The following is an 18,955-nucleotide window of genomic DNA, read 5'->3' on the forward strand; positions in this document are numbered from 1 at the left end:
GATAATTTTTTCATATTAGATGTGTTTGCCATATTTTAAATTTATGTGTACAAGATGGTTTACGAACTCTTGAGGCTTTTCTCACCCCAATAAAGAGAGCAATTGAATTTTTATGGAATCGTCCCCAAGTTATGAACGAATGAGGTATATTTTGTAAATCAAATGGACAAAAATCAAAAAAGATTTCCAAAAGATGTTCCGACTCGTTGGAATTCTACTTACGAGTTGGTTCATCAATCTTTTACTTATAAAGTTTTATTATCTGCGTTTATTTTAAAAATGTTTCCGAAATTAGTTTACTCTCGCAAGATTGGATTGTTTGCAAAAAAAAAAAAAATAGATTTTTTGAAAATTTTTAATGATGCGACTTATACTTTATCTGGTATTTATTATCCTACTACGCATTTATTTTTAATTGAGTGTGTTAACATTGCTGGTGTTTTTTGTGAATATGAACAAGACGTTCATTTAGCTCCTACTATTATAGCAATGAAAGCAAAATGGCTGCATTATTATGGCAGCATTTCTATTTTTTATCTGGTTGCTATTGTTTTCGATCCACGTATTAAATTAGATGGTTTGTGTGATTATCTGAAGGATTATTATTATGATTGTTTACATTTGAATGAAATAATAAATATTAAAACTATATAAGTAGAGGTTAAAGAAGCTATAGTAGCATTATATAATGAATTTTGTAGTATATATGGTTTAGGTGATAGTGGATCTTTTCAACCTAGTGCCTCACAAAGGGAGGAGAGTGGCAGACTTAGTAGAGGGTACAATCTGCTCATTAGTAGGCAAAAATGACAAAAGAAAGTAACATGTAATATTTTCGAATTAGAAAACTATTTAATCATTGCTTTTGAGTTTCGTGATTCCGAACATAACACATATTTAAAATTTTGAAGTGGTGAAAGACTCATTCAACTCAATTTATAGTCCTTACTCTCATCGCAAGACAGATGTTAGCAACCCCTTCTTTAATAGTTGCGGTTGAAGCATTTAGCGCTGGAGAATTAATTTTGGACGACCGCCGATAAAGATTAAATTTGGATGTTGTGGAGGCTCAAGCTTGTGTTGATGATTGGACAAAGGCTAAATTTCGACAATAAAAGCTGGATTGAGATGACGAATTCTTCAATGATGATAGTGAAGATATCACCGCAACGGGTACCACAACGGGTAGCGACGATTGACGATGAGGTAAATTGGGGTTATTAAAGGTAAAAGAACTATATGGTATTTGATTCTTCTATCCCCAAGAAGAAATGTAGGCACTTAATGATAATTCATTAAGTTCATGCCCCTTCCCTCTCCTTTTTTTTCCCGCAAATTTAATTACAATGTACAATTTGATTATAATTTATAATTGATAATTTCTTATTATTTTTATTTCATAATTTATTATTTTAAATTAAATTTAAAGTTCGGAACAGGAACAAGCCCTTCAATCGGCCAGGAACCGGGATCGCCCCTTCAAGGGCCGATTCCGGTTCAAGCATGGCCACGAATCGGAACCGCCGGTTCATGAATCGAAATCGGTGGTTCACGGCCCGTGGCCATGTCTACATCCAAGGCTCTAACCGAACCTTCCCGACGCAACAAAGCCTTCATCTTGATCATCCATAGCTCGAAATTGTTTTGGCCATTGAAAGGTGCCACTTCGAACTTGATATGTGCCATCTCAAACAAAAGACCGAAATTCCTTCACTCTGATACCAATTTGCTGCGGAAAACGCCAAGAGATGTGCGAATTCGAGTGCGAAATAGCGAACGATGAAAGTTAAATGAAAAATGCACAATACACGATATACGTGGAAAATCCAAAACGAGAAAAACCATGAGAAGAGAGAGGGGTTTCACTATTTTCAATAACGAGCACAAGCGTACAATCAAAGATTTAAAGATCTAACAAGAAGAAGTGAAAAATAAAGAGTTTCGAGGTAGAAACGAAGGCAATCGTTACAATGTAATATGCAATATATCCCTTGTATAGCCCATCTAAAAAAAAATCCTAAAACAAAAGTGCATGGTCCAAACTACTTTTATCTTTTATTTGAAAGTCAAAATATAGGGATAAGTACACTATCGGTGCAATAACTTTGTATGGCATTAACTTAAGTGCCATAACTTTCAAAACGTTCATTTAAGTGCCATAACTTTTAAAAATCGTTCACTTGAGTGCCATCCTTGACGTGGACCTCGAAAAGCTAATATGGCACGCCGAAAAGCTGACGTGACAGGCCGAAAAAACTAACGTGGATGCCGAAAAAGTTGACATAGCACTCAAGTGAACGATTTTTAAAGTTATGACACTCAAGTGAACGATTTTTTAAAGTTATAACACTCAAATGAACGTTTTGAAAGTTATGGCACTCACGGTTTACTTATCCTCAAAATATAACACAATTAAATTTCTTTGTTTTATCCCGATTGTATCTACATATATTTCTTTATTTTTTGTCGGGTTACTAACTCAAGAGGTAGGGTGCTCGGCTTTTAAGTACGGCTAGTATCTTTTCCACATTTATAAGAAGAAGTAGGCATCGAATTCTCTGGGCCTCCATCTCAGAAATGTCGATCGATATCATTTTTTTGGACATTGCCATCTAAATTGATTGTGGGTTGGATTCGCACATCACTCAGGTTGAACCATAACAGGCCCATCAACCCCCATTAGCAGACACAAAACAACCTTTAAAACTAACATTCAGAAGCTGATTTACCAGGACAACAAAAGTAAAACATTCATAATACCCTTCCTAGGAAAAACGCCTAACCCCAGGAAGCTTATAGTTACGGGGCAGAACTAACAAGAGCACACACATGAGAAGATAGCAAAAAAATCCAGTAGAACAACAACACTAATCAATCATTGTAGTCCCCGCAACCGATCCTGTCCATGATCTTGGCCACCACCGCGGCAGACTCCCTCAGCAACTTGACGCTCCTGTTCAGCTTATCGCGCTCCGCTGCCACCGACGGCGCTTCCTCCAGCATCCTCTCGATGCCGCCACTGCCATTGGGCCCGATCAGCTCGCCCACGATCTCCGCCTCCATCTTGCTGTTCACCAAGTTCTGCACGTCAAACAGCAGATGCAGCGCCATCGAGTCAACGAACCTCCCCAGAACGATCTTCCAGTACGCGGTAATCCTCATCTTCAGATCGAACGCCTCCTGAATCTGCTCCTTGCGATCCCTCAGGTCGCCCACGTCGACCTCCCCGATCCCGTCGACCTCAATTTCGCTATGCCTCGACCTGCGGTTGATCGCGTCCATGACCTCGTTCTGCTGGGACATCAACTTGGTCCACTCTGACATGTATTCAGGGTTGCAAGTGTAGTCGGTCAGCTTCTCCATTTCGATGATTTCCATCATCCTATCCATTGCCTTCTCCTTCGTCTTGTTGATCAGATTGGAAGTTGCTCTTCTCGTCGTCGACTGCAGCTGAGGATAATTCTCCGAATGTCGCATCAACACCTGAATCACAACTCCCTCGATGTAGTCCCAAACATGGGCCACAAAGCTCGGCGGCTTGCTCGATATCCCCTTCACCTTCCGCTGCAAAAGGGTGAGAAAGGCGGTGCGCGGGAGGAAGTTAGGGAGTCCGATCCCTTTGGCCTCTTCCAGGACCTCCAATTCCTCCAAAAGGAAGTTGGTCCTCGGGTCATTCTCAGGACAGTTTTGGAGCTCATCAGAGAATTGGTTCAGCATCTCCACTAGCCTGGCCGTGCAGTGCATGTTCTTCTCTTCCGGGTACTCGTCGAACTCGCCTCTCAGCAAGACTTTCCTCAGTGAATCCTTCGCTGACCCCAGGATCTGCATGAAGGCCGTCATGGCCTCCGCGACTGAGGACAGATTCTTGGGCATCCTCTTAAGCTCGGCGACGTTCGCGTTCAGTTTGTCATTGATCTTCTTGACGATCTCCGGCAAGCACTTGGCCATGATGGTGGCTTGGATCTGCGTCAGCTTCTGCGCCAAGACAGGCACACCTACAATGGACTTGTCGATCTTGGACAGCAGAGGGTGCGTGTCGAACAGCTTCGCCTCTTCCCGCCTCGCTTCTTCGTAGGTCTCATCGCCGATCCTGTTCCTGACACAGACATAACCGAGGCCTATATTGACGTCATCGGCAGTCACCTTCTCGAGCAATCCCTCCGGAGCTTTATCAGCCTTCGTGACGACGGCCAGAGTCCTCTTGCCGGTCTTGTCCACCATCTGCGACACAAAGACGAATCATCGTACAGACTCATTTCCCAGAGTTAAATTTAATTATTCGAGCTTTCAATCGATATGGAAGCCAAGCTTGTCTAGATTATATGCTTACTTGAGACATCCTTATGGACTCGCAAGTGGAGAAGTCGACGGTGGCGGACAAGACATTGAGGATGATGCTCTCCTCAGGCCTAATGCACTCCATTATCATCTCCGAGATCTGCTCGTAGATGTTCTCGGGCTGACCGTGCACGGGCACTCTCGTGATTCCGGGCAAGTCGACCATGGTCAAGTCCGGGACGCCGTCCTTTTTGACAACCAGAGTCAGTGGGGCGTTCGATATGCCCTTGCCGGAGCCGGCGATCTCGTCGGTGGTGTCATTAATGGCCTCGGAGATGTTGTCCTCGTCGGTGGGGACGACCTTGCCGTTGAACTCAAGGTAGAGCTCGGGGCAGTTGGCGCGAGGGTTGTCCTGGAGCCGCATGATGAGAGGGACGCGGGTGCAGATGCCCTACCCCCGTGGCAGGTCGATGCCCGCGAGGGACTCGAGGACGCTGGACTTGCCAGAGGACTGGTCGCCAACGACGACGATGGTGGGGAGCTGGATGCCCTCCTTCATGACCATGAGGTTTCGAAGCCTGTCGATCGCGTCGAGCAGGGGGCGGATCCGGTCATTGTAGGAGGCGGCGAGGGGCGCCGCGTGGACGACCGGCAGGGGTTCGGGTTCCAGGAGGACAATAGCCCGGTTGTCACCCATTGTTTGCAGCCTCTCGAAATTTTTCCTACACTTTGGATGAGTTTGATCGATGAAATGAAAGTGGTGATTTCGCTGTATGGAGTAGTGAAGTTATGGAGTCGTATATAGAGACTTGCCAGACTTCAATCGCACGTTGGACCATGAGATGACTTAATGTGGAAGCCATGTACCAACGGAGAAAATTCTGTTGTATTAAAGTCAACATCATATGTGTTGACCAAGTCAAAGTCGTCTCAACAAGAATCGGTTTAAAGAGGTATTTTCGGCTCCTCTCATTATCTATAATGCATCATCTATAACTAATTCAATTTCATTCGAACTTTAACTAAATTTGTTATACATTCTTTGCAAGTATATGTAAACATATCTTCTCTTTGTAGGTAATTAACACGAGAAATCATTACAAACATCAATTCATACCACTCTTTCTATTCTTTGCGTTATCTTTCTCTCCTTTATTACTCGTAGTTTTAAGTTCTATTTTTTTTTCTTCTGCACTTCGGTTCTTACGTTCTCTAAAGATCCAGTGTTAACTATGTAACCTTAGAGCTTAAAGGTAGGAACTTTAACCACAGTTTTGCCAAATAATTTCCTAATGCTCCACGCTTTTAGACCCTAGAGTTTAAGTTACTGAAACGGTGAGTTTTGGGTCTGGAGCTGTTAGCAAGAATTTGTGTTTTGAGGCATGGCCATTCCCTCTTCATTTTTTGCACCAAGAGCCTTTATCTTTTCTTTTTTCAATTTTTTTTTTGCTCAAGACTGCTTCTTGCTTCTCTTCAATGGAGGTGATTAGAATCTGTTTTTGGCCAATAGTATTTGTGGTGGTTGAGTGCAGGGTTTCGATTGACGGCAGCGGTGGCTACTTGTAATGATAGTAGTGGCCATGACAGCACTGAGTTTGGCGGCGGTGGTGGGTGGTGCCCAATTTCGGCATGGCGGTGGGGGTCGCCACCGCCATTTTTTCAATTATTAAGTTATAGTTTTATAGGAAAAATTCAATTTTTTTTATTAGTTTTAGATACTAACATTATTGCAAAAATTAATGAAAACAAAGAGAAACCTCAAATGATGGAGGAGGTGGAAAAAGATCTTCATGAAAACATGAGGTGAAGAAAGACTTAAGGGTGGAAAACAGGTAAACAATTGTATATTGAGTTGTTTGAAAAGGTTAATAATAAAAAATTGAAAGGAAGGAACATTGACCAAGACATTTTTTTGCTTGGAGAAAAAGGTCTATCTTTTCCAAGTCGACCACACATAAGCTAGCTCGATGTAAAATAGGTGATTATGAAATAAACGAGTCAATCTGGGTGGAATCAATTTCAATCCGATCCAATCCGACCCACTCATTTTGATGAGTCTAAAATTTCTATACTGCGTCTACTGCATATTCGTGCATGTATGGACGGAAAACGGAAAACCAAATTACTATTATTCATTAGAACATGGCTTATTTTTTTTCATTTTTGCGATCCAAATTATCTAACGGAACATGACATTAGCATCGATCTCTCGCCGGCTGGCTGCCCGTCCTCGCCGACAAGACGATGTCATAGGCAATATTATGCAGTTCAATGATCTAAAGATTGTGTTCGAGTCCCTCAGTCTTTTCCTTCCATCCGAAGGACACTGAAAATAATCGATTCAATTTTTTTGGTCTGGTTAAAATCGGTAATCAATTATTAGGAATTTTTTTTTTGAAAGATCACATCAAATTGATTATTATATTGAGACTTTTGACGGGCTCCTCTCCTCGGATACTGGACTGGAGAAACCGTACGCTATTTTTTCTTGGTCGCTGGGGACCGTACGGTTTGACTATTCAAAAGCAGGAGCAAATGCGTGTTGTCTTCTTCTTCGGCTTCCGCAGTGGGCCCTTTCCTCGGATACTTTTTATCCTTTTTTTTTTTTTTCAACTTTTCTTTCTTTTTAAATTAAGGACGCAAATGATAACCTTCCTCTATTCGAACTTTATTTTTTTGAAATTTTTTTTTTATTTCTGTTCTCTAGACAAATTTTCAGCAAATATACATAATTGATAGCGACAAAAAATTTCTGTTTCCAAAACAAAAGTTCATTTGATATCATAAAAATTCCAATAGTTAGGCGGCCGGCTGAAGGCGGCCACCGACCGGCCAAAGGGACGCGAAAGAGAGGGAATGAGATAAGTGATGAGAAGAATTCCTATTTTTATTTTTGTTACAGAAATAAAAAAGTAAAAAATTTCTACTTCTCATTTCTGCTCCAAACTAATTTACGCACGAAAAACTTGTTTTCGAAAGTAGAAAAATAAAGTCGTGTTACCAAACAGATTTTTATTCCAAATCTACTCTTCGAAATAAAAAATAAAAAATAAAAAATAAAAGATCGCGGAAATAGAACTTTTTGTCATACGCATCATAGGGAAATAAGAAATAATTAGTCACAATGAGGATTTGGGTTGCTTTCATAGTTATTAGATTTCAACAACATGGCGTAAACGCGGAAATTAGTCATTTGAGATCAAGGTCACAATGCGTTGTAATTGAATCCATGTATCCGTACGATCAAGCATAAGTCGCCGATTCCTATTTCGATCGCCCACTTGCTTTGGAATTATCATGTTTTATGTTGACCGGAAAAATTTTGAGAAACTCCGAGGTCATTCGAGGTCTTAAAGACGTCTTAATTGTGTTCATTTTATCAAATGTCTATGAAAATTTTCCTCATAACTTTTCAATGAACATGTCGTAGCTCGTAACACATTTTATATGGCACAATTACAAAAAAAAAAAAAAAATTCTAAACTTATTGTACGTTTGCCAATTGAATCATAAACCTTTCTATTGGAAGAACTATCAAAAAAATATTAAATCTATTGCAATTCTGTCAATTCAGTCCTAATTTTTTTTATGACCAATTGAGTCCTAATCCTTTAGCAATTGTTCCAGTAAAGTCTGACTCACTTTGCTAGCCGGTGCCGACGTGGCAAATTTTTAATTATATTTTTTTAATTATATTTTGATGTCTTTTCCTTTTCTTTTCTTTTCTTTTTTTGTTTTGGCCAATAGCCTCTTGCCGACCCAATAGGAAAGAAAAATAAAAGAAAAAAAATAGATACAAAACATATTGAAATTAATAATAAAAATTAAAAAATTCGATCAATATGAAAATATCATTAAAAATTTACTAGGTAAGTGTCGGTGGCACCACGTCCACCGACCAGCTAAATGGAATGAATTGGTACAATTGCAAAAGGTTTAGGACTCAACAAAAAAAAAAATGGAGTAAATTGGTACAATTACAATAGGTAAAACTTTTTTGATAATTTTCTCATCATTTTGGTTGTAGCGAAATAAACCTCAAGCAACTGATAAAGCAATGACCCAACATAGGTCCCTAGCTCCTGTTTTGGTAGTCTACTTGCTTTATATTATTATGGATCATTGCAATTCTAAAAATTTAAAATACTCTCAAAAGTCGTATTGTGCTTATCCTATAATTATTTAAAACGGAAAACTCCATACTAATTTGGTAATGTAGAAATCATAATAGAGACACAATTTATTTTTATTGTCGAATTTTCTCAGAACGAATCGATTGATCATGTTCAACTATTGTCTCATTTCCTACGTTTGCCACCAAAAATTGATATGCAATTATCATGGTTCATTAAAATTGGACAAAATTGAAAATACTCTTATGGTGCTTTTGTCGGAGCATGCTGCAATTGCAATCATCTTATCGTGAGTTCATTTCTAACACATATAATCTTATATTTATATAACTAATTGAAAAATTAAGTCCCGATCGGAATTGTTTGAAAGAACCCGTGCTAAGAGCAAGCGTCTCTTCGCAAGAGAGACCAATCGTGCCTATTTGGCAATCAATCAAACTCCTTTGGGGATTCACCTCGGAAGGATCGCGACAAATCACTTAGTGTCACATCACAAGTTTTTTATATCCTAAACAATAGATTTGCTCTTAAAGATCGGGGTAACCATGTCCAAGTATCAAACTGCTTCATCCATTTTTCACTCATCAGAATTGAATCTATAATGGTTCATTAGAGTTGGACAAATTTGGAAATGATTTGGTGAATATTTAAGCCGTAAAGCTTATCATAAGTGAATGAAATATTTCTCAATGACTTTCTAATAAATTAGTTGTTACACATTTGACCAGGTCGAACAACAATTTATTTCAGTTCTAACACAATAAATCCTGACCAAAAAAAAAACACAGTAAATTCAACCTAAAAATCTAAAAGATCGAATGGAAGGACACATAGACAAGCAAATCCCATATGAATTACGATCCTTAAAAGGGTTATCATTCAAAGCGAAATAGACTACTCAAGAATTTCACATTTCATTTATGTAGGAATTTATAATTAAATAAAGAATTCAAAAAAATATAAATAAAAATAAAATAAGAATGAATCAATGAAATATTACTTGGTATTCACTGCTAACCCGAGTAAGGAGTAGATTTTTGGAGGTTTTTCCGAGCATTTGAAAGTGAAAACCCCTTTTTTATATGGTGTAATTACTTGAGTCGAATGAAAGTAAACTTTCACGTCCGAATATATATTAATAACTTAACACGTCAAATATGAGTTAAAAAATTGATGTGTCTAGCTGCGAAAAACCTATCTCCTGTCTTGGCATGGAAATAGTTGAAACGTCAATATATAAGTCGTTTCGTAATTCGTCATTTCCGGGTCTTTTCGTCGCACTGGGCTAGAAAATAAAAAATGAAAGGAAAAAAAGATATGGTTAAAGACGTTTTTACCCCTCACGATGGAGTTGTGTGTGAACGGCTGGAAGGTTGGCGGAAAGGGCCTGATCGTCGTCCGCCCGTTTCCTCGTCTTTTCTTCTCAAATCGGAGGGGACCACTCTTTGTGGGGGCCACCCACCGATTCTTTCCTCCTCTGTTGTTTCCTTGATCCTTCCCAAACAAAAGTATCCTTAGCGCCTCTTTGTAACAATTCTACTCTCGAAAGAAATTTTTGAACAGGAGTAATTTTTCCTAATTCCATTCTCGAAAATTAGGAGGAAAATTTTTTTATTCTGCTTCTTATTTCTGTTCCAAAGAATAGAAAAATTAATTAGCATTACCCGATCGATATATGCTTGTTTTATGTCCATGATAATAAAACAACACGAATCAAAGAAACATAAACGTTACCAAACATGCCCTTAAATTTTCACACCACCTTTTTTCATGTTCCAATATGAGTCTCGGTCTCCCACCAGTCGGCCGTTGTGGTGGAAAGACCGACTTTAGCCGCACTTTGGAATGCCCAAAAAAGAAGAAGGAGAAGTTAATAGCTTGGAAAATTTCGACCAAAAAAAAAAAAAAGCTTGGAGTTATATGAGGGGTTCCGGTTTTATTCTCAATGTTTCGTCGACTCTATCATTGCTAGAGTAAATCGGAGCTTCTCCGATGTTATCCTTGGTATACATATTTTTCTGAACAAGCAAATTGAAATAAATTTACATTTGTGCTTGCAATTAATTTTCAAGTCAATTACAAAGTAAAGAGATTATGGTCGATTTCCTTATTCTTTTCCTTCCATTTGAGGGGCACTGAAGATAAGCGATTTACTCTTTTGTCCAGTAAAAATTGGTTGCCAGTCGGAACAAAAGGGAAAATACTAAATCAAGGCTTGAAGCGAACCCCGCTTCAAATAAAAGTTTGAAATACTTTTATTTTCTCAAATAATGGGGGGTCGAATTTTTTTGCATCATTGTTTTGTTTATTTCGGCCACCAGCGATGGTCAAAGGGGCTAGGCGAGGGTCGCAACCGTCGCCCAATTGCCCACGAGGGTCATCGAGCCCTCATAGAGCCTCGCCGGCCTCAACAAAGAAAAAAACAAATGAAAATAAAATTATTTTATAATAAACAATATTTTTGGACAAAAATGCTCTTGGCCAATCCAAATATTTAGCCAATTGATATCAGATGTTTATTTGAAATCGCAATGGCTACTTGAGTCCGGTATTTGAAACCGATGTGATCACTTAATTGCTTTTTTTAAAAGCAAGATTCATTTCATATTTTTACGTGAGAATGAGAACACTTAAGTGTTTTTTTTTTTAATTTCCCAAACAAAAATACAACAGAACAAAAAAAAAAAATCACATCAAAATTGAGTATTATATTTCGACCTTTTGAGAAGTTCCTATGCCCCTATATAACACCAACACGACACGGGACACAATACGACACGACACGTCGACACATGATTTCTCAAAAAATAGAGAATTTCAACATGGTGGGGCATACTACATATTAAATATATATTTTTGTATATACATAATAAATCATCACAATATCTCTAAATGTCATAGCTATTTCATATTTGACATTCAAATATAATTGCCGGGAGAGAGAACGAGACACAGAGGACAAGCGTGACCAGAGAGAGCAGACAGAGGCTCGAGGGTGAAAAGAAAATTAGGTCAGATTTGGGTTTTTCTTTCACATCACTAAAATATTTCCTACGTTGACCAGGTGTCCATGTTTAGACACACGTTTACCGCATGTTCGATAATGTACGCTTTGGCATTTTCAGTGTTGAAGAAGTAAATTAAAAACTTAAAAACAAAATAACTAACCCAATATCGAATATAGTATTTCCAAAATCGAGAAAATATAAACTAATTAGAAGCATTGAGGATTTAGGTCGGTTCTATACTTGTTAGATGTCAAGATCATGCCCTAAATGCAGGGAATTAGTCACGGGAGATTAAGGTCAAAATTGCGTTGTAATTTTTTTTTTTTTTGGTCTAAACATTGTAATTGAATCCATGTCTCAGTATATATTAAGCATTAGTTGCAATTCGTTTTTTTTTTTGTCGCCCGTCTATTTTAGAATTGTCGCCGTTTGTGAAAATCAAGAAATTCGTGATATCTTGTGGACGTCTTTTGTTCAGTAATAGCATGTCCGCATCGGATAAATTTCATTCCAATTCACCTGGTTGCGAATCGCGTACGGATTAGCCCAACATGTAATTTGATCTTAAATTCAAGCCCTAAACTCGTACGAATAACCGAGAGCATGCATGCCCGAGCCCGGCCTAGATGGGGGTTTTCTAACCGCTCTCTCCTTTTGCTTTTGCTTTTGCTTGGCCGAAAATTGGACAAGAAAAACAAGAGCTATTTCCATCATATGGGTGCATAATTTGGCAATATCGAGATGTAGAATCTGTGGACAGAAGGAAAGTAGACACATGGCCGAGGAGATACTTGCATGCGCACGATTGACTTATTCGTAGATATGTGAAAATGAGTCATAAATTAATTTATGAACCCATATATGATTAGTTAAGTGTTGTATCTAATGAATGAATCATAAATGAGTTCAAATATAATATGAGTATTAAATGGATTGCAAATGAGTTACAAATGGGTGTTCAACTTACTTAGACCAACCCACTTCTATCATTTATGACTCTCACTTCTTTTTTTCCCGTGTTCATTTGATTTCGTGCTCACTCGCTCTGCACTCTCACCTCGGTTTGTATATGAATTAAAGAAAATACTAAAGTATTTTAGGAACACGAGTAAATGTCAAGTATGAATTAGGTATGGTCCACTAAATCTTTATTACAATAAATTTGTCATAAAACGAGTTAAATTGATCAATTACGATCAGATCATTTAAGAGTCGATCCAAACCTGATTGACCCATTTGACGGGTCCACTCATTCCGTCGAACAGGAGACATGTGATCGAACATAGAGTCGGTCGCCAAGAGGAAATTGAAGTGGTGAAGTAAAGGGAATGTGAATGCACGAGAGAACGGAGGAGATTCTTGCACAACACACACACACACACACGGTGAGTGCACGGATTTCATTGAAGCGGAGAACGCGGCAGGGACGTCCCCACGCCCGCCCGCCCGCCCGACCCGAACATGTACGGGAAAGCAAAAACACGGCGAAGAACGAGATCGTACTCGGCCAGCCAGAGCCAGACGATCCCAACGCATCTTTTTCCCCTCGCGCTCGTCTCGTTGCGTGGACTTTGACGCCAACTACCGACCCAAGTCGAGCATCTCGTTTCGTTCAGATGGCGAAGTACCTTACGAGCCGACTAAGTTGCGCAGTGTCCTTCTTTCACGCGGGAATGTAAATGCCAAGGGAGAAAAAAAAAGGTTACAAGCCCGAACATCTGGAACGATCATTGCCGGCGATGTAAATAATACTAGAAAAAGATGAAATCGAACGACGTGTGTTGTTGGATTGATCGGCGATCTTTGTTCGAACCACAATTCAAGCACTCACACTTGCGATGGACAGCCAACAAACAGTTACTGATACCAGATATGCTCTACATGAGTCCTACAATTCAGCACCGTCATCGTCGACTCCACTGCTTGCCTGTTGTATCATCTCCGCCATGCATGTTCTTTGCACTTCTAATTAATTGGAAATCTCTTGTCATTTTTTGCAAGCAAGTTGTACGTTTTCTTCTCATTAAAAACTCGTGTTTTAATATCTAATCACAAGCAATGTAATCCCGAAACTACACCCCTGAACTTCTAATACATGTTCATTTTAGTTCGTGAACTATATGAAAAGGTTTAGGACTAAATTAATTCAATTAAAAGATTTATAATTGAATTGATACCGATGTAATAGGTTTATGATTTTTTTTTTAAACTTATCCCTTTTATACCCATAGACGTCGCTTCATAAACCATTGTTCGATTTTGTTTATGCTCCCCGGAGATACACTGATCTGGAGTCTCGGGTCTGACCAAATAACTTTGGTCCATTCACACAGGGTAAAAGAGATGTGCAACTGTCTCCGACGCTGGTCGACGTAGGGGGCACATCAGATCTGGTAAAAAAACCTTCGCCTATACAGATTTCTGTCATGGTAAGTGCACTCTGGCACACACTTCACATGAAGAATTATACTGCAGGATAGGACTTTAGTTGCCAAATTGTAGACGACAGAGCACGGGGCGGCTGGTAGTAAGATGAAGCTTGTTGCGTATTTGGTTCCGTGATTGTTGGCTAGAGAGAGTTATATCCACTCTTAACAATGAAAGACCCACACTTATTTCCTGTCCACACACACGGATCTTTTCCAGAATTGAGGCAGAGAGGGATAGTTAAAATCTATTGCGCAATGTGTTCATCAAAGATTTCTTGCAGCTTCTGTACCTTCCATACCTTCGCTTCTTGATCAATTAAATTTGCAACTAGTATCGGATCCACTTGGTTTGTTGGGCCACCGACCAATCCAGCTTAAAGCCACCTATCCTCTCGAATCTTGATATTCCTTCTGTCACGTACCCCCCATTTAACATTTTAGCTGACAACATCTATACCCATTATCAAGCTTTGCCACCCCGGGGAGAGCCCAATACCTTAAAAAACCTTTAACTTTAGTATTTGTGACAATTATATCCAAAACTTTCTTTTGTCTCATAAAAAATCTCCAACTCTTACTTTTGTTTCAATTCTATCCCAAATTTTTACTTTTGTCCCAATTCTGCTGGCCTAGTACCAAGAAAAAAAAAACCTCAACTATAGCATATCTCCTAATTATATAAAAAAAAATTGTCTCATAAAAATCTTCAACTTTTACTTTTGTCACAATTCTACCATGTTAGTCATCTGTCCAAAATCATCATTGTTAGTTAATCTTACGTGGCATTTTCACATCGTTGATGATTACACTTCAGCAAAGCTAAGATGAAAAAAATTGTGAACTTCTCTTTTGTTGTTTGCTTCCCTTACATATTGTCGGGAGATAGAGAGGCACTCAAGATGGCGCATTTCGTATTCTCTTCGGCTTTCAATGCCCATTGAACGGCTAGACATGGAGATATTTGAACGAACGTTCTAAAATCTCGTCATCCATGAAATCTACTGTTTCTAAATTTCGAACATTCATTGGTAAGTTCGGCAAGAAAATTCGAGCAACGTATAATTAACTAACGGTAATTATGGATTGAAGGCTGACAATGATATAATTGAGATAAAAGTAAAAGTTGAGGGTTTTTATGAGACAAAAAAAAGTTTCGATGTAATTGAGACATATGCCAAAGTTGAGGGTTTTTTTGGGTATTAGACCAGTAGAATTAGGACAAAAGTAAAAGTTGAGAGTTTTCATGAGACAGAAAAAAATTGTCGATATAATTGTCACAAATGCTAAAGTTAGAGTTTTTTTTTTTTTTGGTATTAAGCCCCTCTAAAAGGGGCGAGAGCCCATGCATTCCAAAAATCTCCTCCTTTGGCAAATAAATTCCTTTATGAACCCGACTCTAGAGAGCCGAGGGAACCGAGACAATCTCCACGCCTATTTACCCAACATGATTTTATTGAAAGCAACAAGATCTTTGAAACCAAGTCCTCCTTTGTCTTTCTTGATTTTTAGAACTTCTCATTTCCTACAATGAACTCCCGATTTGGAAGCGTTCTGTTTCCAACAAAATGAGGCAATTTTCTGATCTATCGCTTTACCGACCGAGATTGGAATCTTAAAAGTAGACATAGGCATATTGGGGTAGAGCTTTCTTGATACCTAAATTTTGGCTACCTTTTTTAGTTATTGAACTCATTAAAAATTAGGGACTGACCCTGGCCCCTAAGCAAAAATATTAGATTATTTTCATATAATTTTCATATAGGATATATTAATTTCTGTATTCATACAGCACCAACACGACATGGCACGACACGTCATTTCTCAAAAAATAGAAAATTTCGACACATTAAGACACGTTATATATTAAACATATACACACACACACATACATGTTAAATTATCATGTATATATGAAAATATCAACGGTGAGTTTCTTGTTTTAATTATGTATATATGAAAATTAGAAAGGCTTTAGGGCCTACTTTTGGTTTATTTTAGCCCATTAAAGATCAAATAAAAAAAGGGCATTTAATGAAAGGTTTATTAAATAAAGAATGCTCTACTTTAAGCCCAAAAGATCGGATAAGCTCGGAAGGAGACCACGAGCCGGCCAAGCCCAATCAATGGGCTGGCCGAAACTTCAAGGACTAAATTGTAAAAGAAATTCTTCCCTCATGGACTAAATTTTAAATATTTAAAATTTGGGGAGTATTTCATAACTAAGGTAGTGACCGCCAAAGTGGAACACTTGATCATACTCCCGAAAGAGGTGATTATGTATTAATTCATGGAGGGATGCATGTATAGCATTTGCTTGAGAATTTGATCGATCCTAGTGGTTCATACACCCAAAAGTAGTGAATTCACGAAGATTGAGATATATTCTCATAGCTGCTATCATGTTGAGAGTATACAACTACATGTCATGTATTCCGTTCAAAAGTGATTACATGATGATGCATGTAACTCTCAGAATGTGTACTTATACGATTACAAGTTACCTAGTTTTTATTCATGGAGGGTTACATGTACAACATATGGTTAAGGAGTGATTAATTTCTAGTGATTCGTATATCCAAAGGTGGGGATTTACGAAGGTTAGAATATGCTCTCATGGTCGTTAGAATATCATGTATTCTTCCCAAAGGTGATTACATGATGATACATATAACCCTCAAGATGTATACTTATACGGTTTTAAGTCACACAGTACTCACATGAAGTTAATTGTAGTACATGCAACTCTATTAAGATTGAGGTTCACACTAATTCAAATTTTAAGACATTGGTAGATGATCTTTTGTTTGAGATGGAGCTAATAGATGTTCATATTGCTCTTACTAAGAATTAGCCGATGATCTCATTGAGATCATTTTGGAATCGAGAAAGCGCACTTTGTTGCTTAGGAAAAGAGCAATCGGTTTAGCTTATTATCTATGAAGCGATCCATTCGGGAACATTTGAAAAGTATTTTGTCAATTGAATACATTGCTAGACAAATGATGAAAGTCTTGGAGATTAAGAACCGTGTCTTGTCAAATGCCAAGATTGAGATACATATGCAAGGATTTTCAACATGAGTTTTAATGGTTCTAACAGAGTTAGAGATTACATGATAAGGATGGTAGACCGGTAGAGCAAGAGGTCTGAAAATCATACTCTTAAAGGAAAACATAAAACTATTGGTCATTCCGATCGTTTGAGTCTTATGAAAGTATCCTTTCAAGAAGGATGATAACTGCTGCTTCTTTTGTAAGAAAAAAGGTCACATAAAGAAAGGTTGTGATAATTTTAACACTTGGTTATCCAATCACAAGCGTACGTGTAATGAATCTTTAGCATTGGTTTGTGAATTTAACATATAAGCAAGCCTCATTCAATTTGTGGAGGCTAGATAGCGGTGCAACCAATCATGTTGTATTCACCATACGGAGATTCATGAATCGGGGAAAGCCAAATTAGGATAAATCAATACTCACTGAAGAAAACAACAATAAAGTCAACGTTGAGTTCGAGGGAGATGTCATTTTAAATCCAGATTTTGAATGTAATTATGATGTTAAGAAATCCATTTTATGTATCTTCATTTGGATGGAATTTAGTTTCCGAATTATGTCTGGACATATGTGGTTACTCTTTTGAACTAAGAAGCAATATCATTTCTATGTTCTTTAATTCGAATAAGGTTGGCTGCTATTATATGTCCAATGGATTGTATATATTGTGTTTAATTCTCAATGATATATACGTCGCTTACACGGCTAAAAACTTATTTCTAAAAGGCTTTTACCTAAAGAATAGTTTTATGCATTGTGGCGTAAACGTCTTGGTCACATCTCTAGGAAAAGAGTGGAAAGGCCGATAAAGGCTGACATCCGACCTGCTCTTAAAAGTGACTTGGAGAATTATACAGATCGTTATTGGTATAATATGACAAAGACAAGGAAGAAAACTACAGTCCGTATTTCTAACCCGCTAGAGGTCATTCACATAGATATCAATGGACCCTACATGGCAATCTTGTGTAGAAATTTTTCTTTCATCACTATTATTAATGACCATTTCCGATATGGTTACCTAAGGAAAAGTTTGAATATCTTGATGAATTCAAGTTTTTTCGGATTGAAGTTGAGAAACAGTTGAGAAAAATCATAAAGGTTGTTAGATATGACCGAGGTGGTGAGTATTTTGGTAGGCATAGCGATGTTGGATAGCATAAAGAGTCATTTGCCAAATACTTGGAGGACTACGAGATAATATCTAAGTTTACGATGCTTAGGAGTCCTGAACAAAAAACATGGCCAAAGGGCACAATCGCACCCATATGGATATAATGAGGAATATGATTAGTAAAATTAACTTACCCGATTTTTCGTAGGGTGAAACTTTAAAAGCTTCTCTTTATATTCTAAACCATGTATCTACCAAAGCTATTCCATTGACTCATTTTGAGTTATGGATTAGACATAAACCTAGCTCGAACCATCCTAAAGTTTAGGAATGTCCTCTGGAAATAAAGTTATATAATCCAACATTAAGTAAGTTGGACTCCAAAATAACTCGGTGTTACTTCATACATTAGCTGGATCATTTGAAGGGATATTGATTCTGTAATCCATGTGGAGGCACAAGAATTGTGGAATCACAGACAGCGAAGTTTTTGGAATATGATGTGGTCGAAGAGGGTAATTGCTCACGGACTATTAAGGATAACGGTACAATGGGGAGTACTGTGTCATTTTCTATACCTATTCGGACGATCATAGAGCCCCCCACATCACGGATTAAGCTTGTTCGAGTTCGGGATCCTATTGTTGAGATAGTTTCTAATGAAGTTCCCCAAGCCCCACAAATGCGGGATAAGGTTGAAGTAACTTCTCTTATTAGATCTATCGGGTAGAGAAGATCCGCTATACCACCGGACTATGTAGTCTATCCGGGTGAGTATGACTATAATATAAGCTATTTGGTTGATTCAATGATTTATACATATGATGTTTCTTATCCTCGGATTTGTTGTTGGATGCGATGAAAGACAAGATATTGTCTATTAAACATAATAGTACTTGAGAGCTTGTTGAATTGCTTGAAGGTCACAAGCCCATCG

At 38.2% G+C, this 18,955-nt stretch overlaps 1 protein-coding gene across 3 annotated transcripts; it reads right to left on the reverse strand.

Moving 5' to 3' along the window:
* Nucleotides 1–2,730: 2,730 nt before the first annotated feature.
* Nucleotides 2,731–5,078, reverse strand: LOC115748445 (dynamin-related protein 4C-like). 3 transcript variants are annotated; one of them, XM_030684931.2, is made up of 2 exons: nt 4,339–5,078; nt 2,731–4,229 (listed from the first exon to the last, which is right to left on the reverse strand). In XM_030684931.2, exons 1-2 carry the CDS (start codon nt 4,700–4,702, stop codon nt 2,872–2,874), a joined length of 1,722 nt encoding a protein of 573 aa, XP_030540791.1. In that variant the 5' UTR covers nt 4,703–5,078; the 3' UTR covers nt 2,731–2,871. The 3 variants fall into 3 exon arrangements, with proteins under 3 accessions (XP_030540791.1, XP_048137054.1, XP_030540790.1); XM_048281097.1 differs by having other exon boundaries at nt 2,731–4,225; nt 4,335–5,078; XM_030684930.2 differs by having other exon boundaries at nt 2,731–4,221; nt 4,331–5,077.
* Nucleotides 5,079–18,955: the final 13,877 nt, after the last annotated feature.

This window comes from Rhodamnia argentea, chromosome 6 (genome assembly GCF_020921035.1).
Source record: "Rhodamnia argentea isolate NSW1041297 chromosome 6, ASM2092103v1, whole genome shotgun sequence".
NCBI lineage: Eukaryota > Viridiplantae > Streptophyta > Magnoliopsida > Myrtales > Myrtaceae > Rhodamnia > Rhodamnia argentea.

What these genes read in the sequence shown, in the direction of transcription:
- LOC115748445 (XM_030684931.2), bottom strand. Translation starts at nt 4,702, where the DNA reads ATGCGGCTCCAGGACAACCCTCGCGCCAACTGCCCCGAGCTCTACCTT. An exon ending in CACTTGCGAGTCCATAAGGA is followed by an intron (nt 4,230 to 4,338) that starts TGTCTCAAGTAA and finishes GATTCGTCTTTG; the next exon opens with TGTCGCAGATGGTGGACAAG.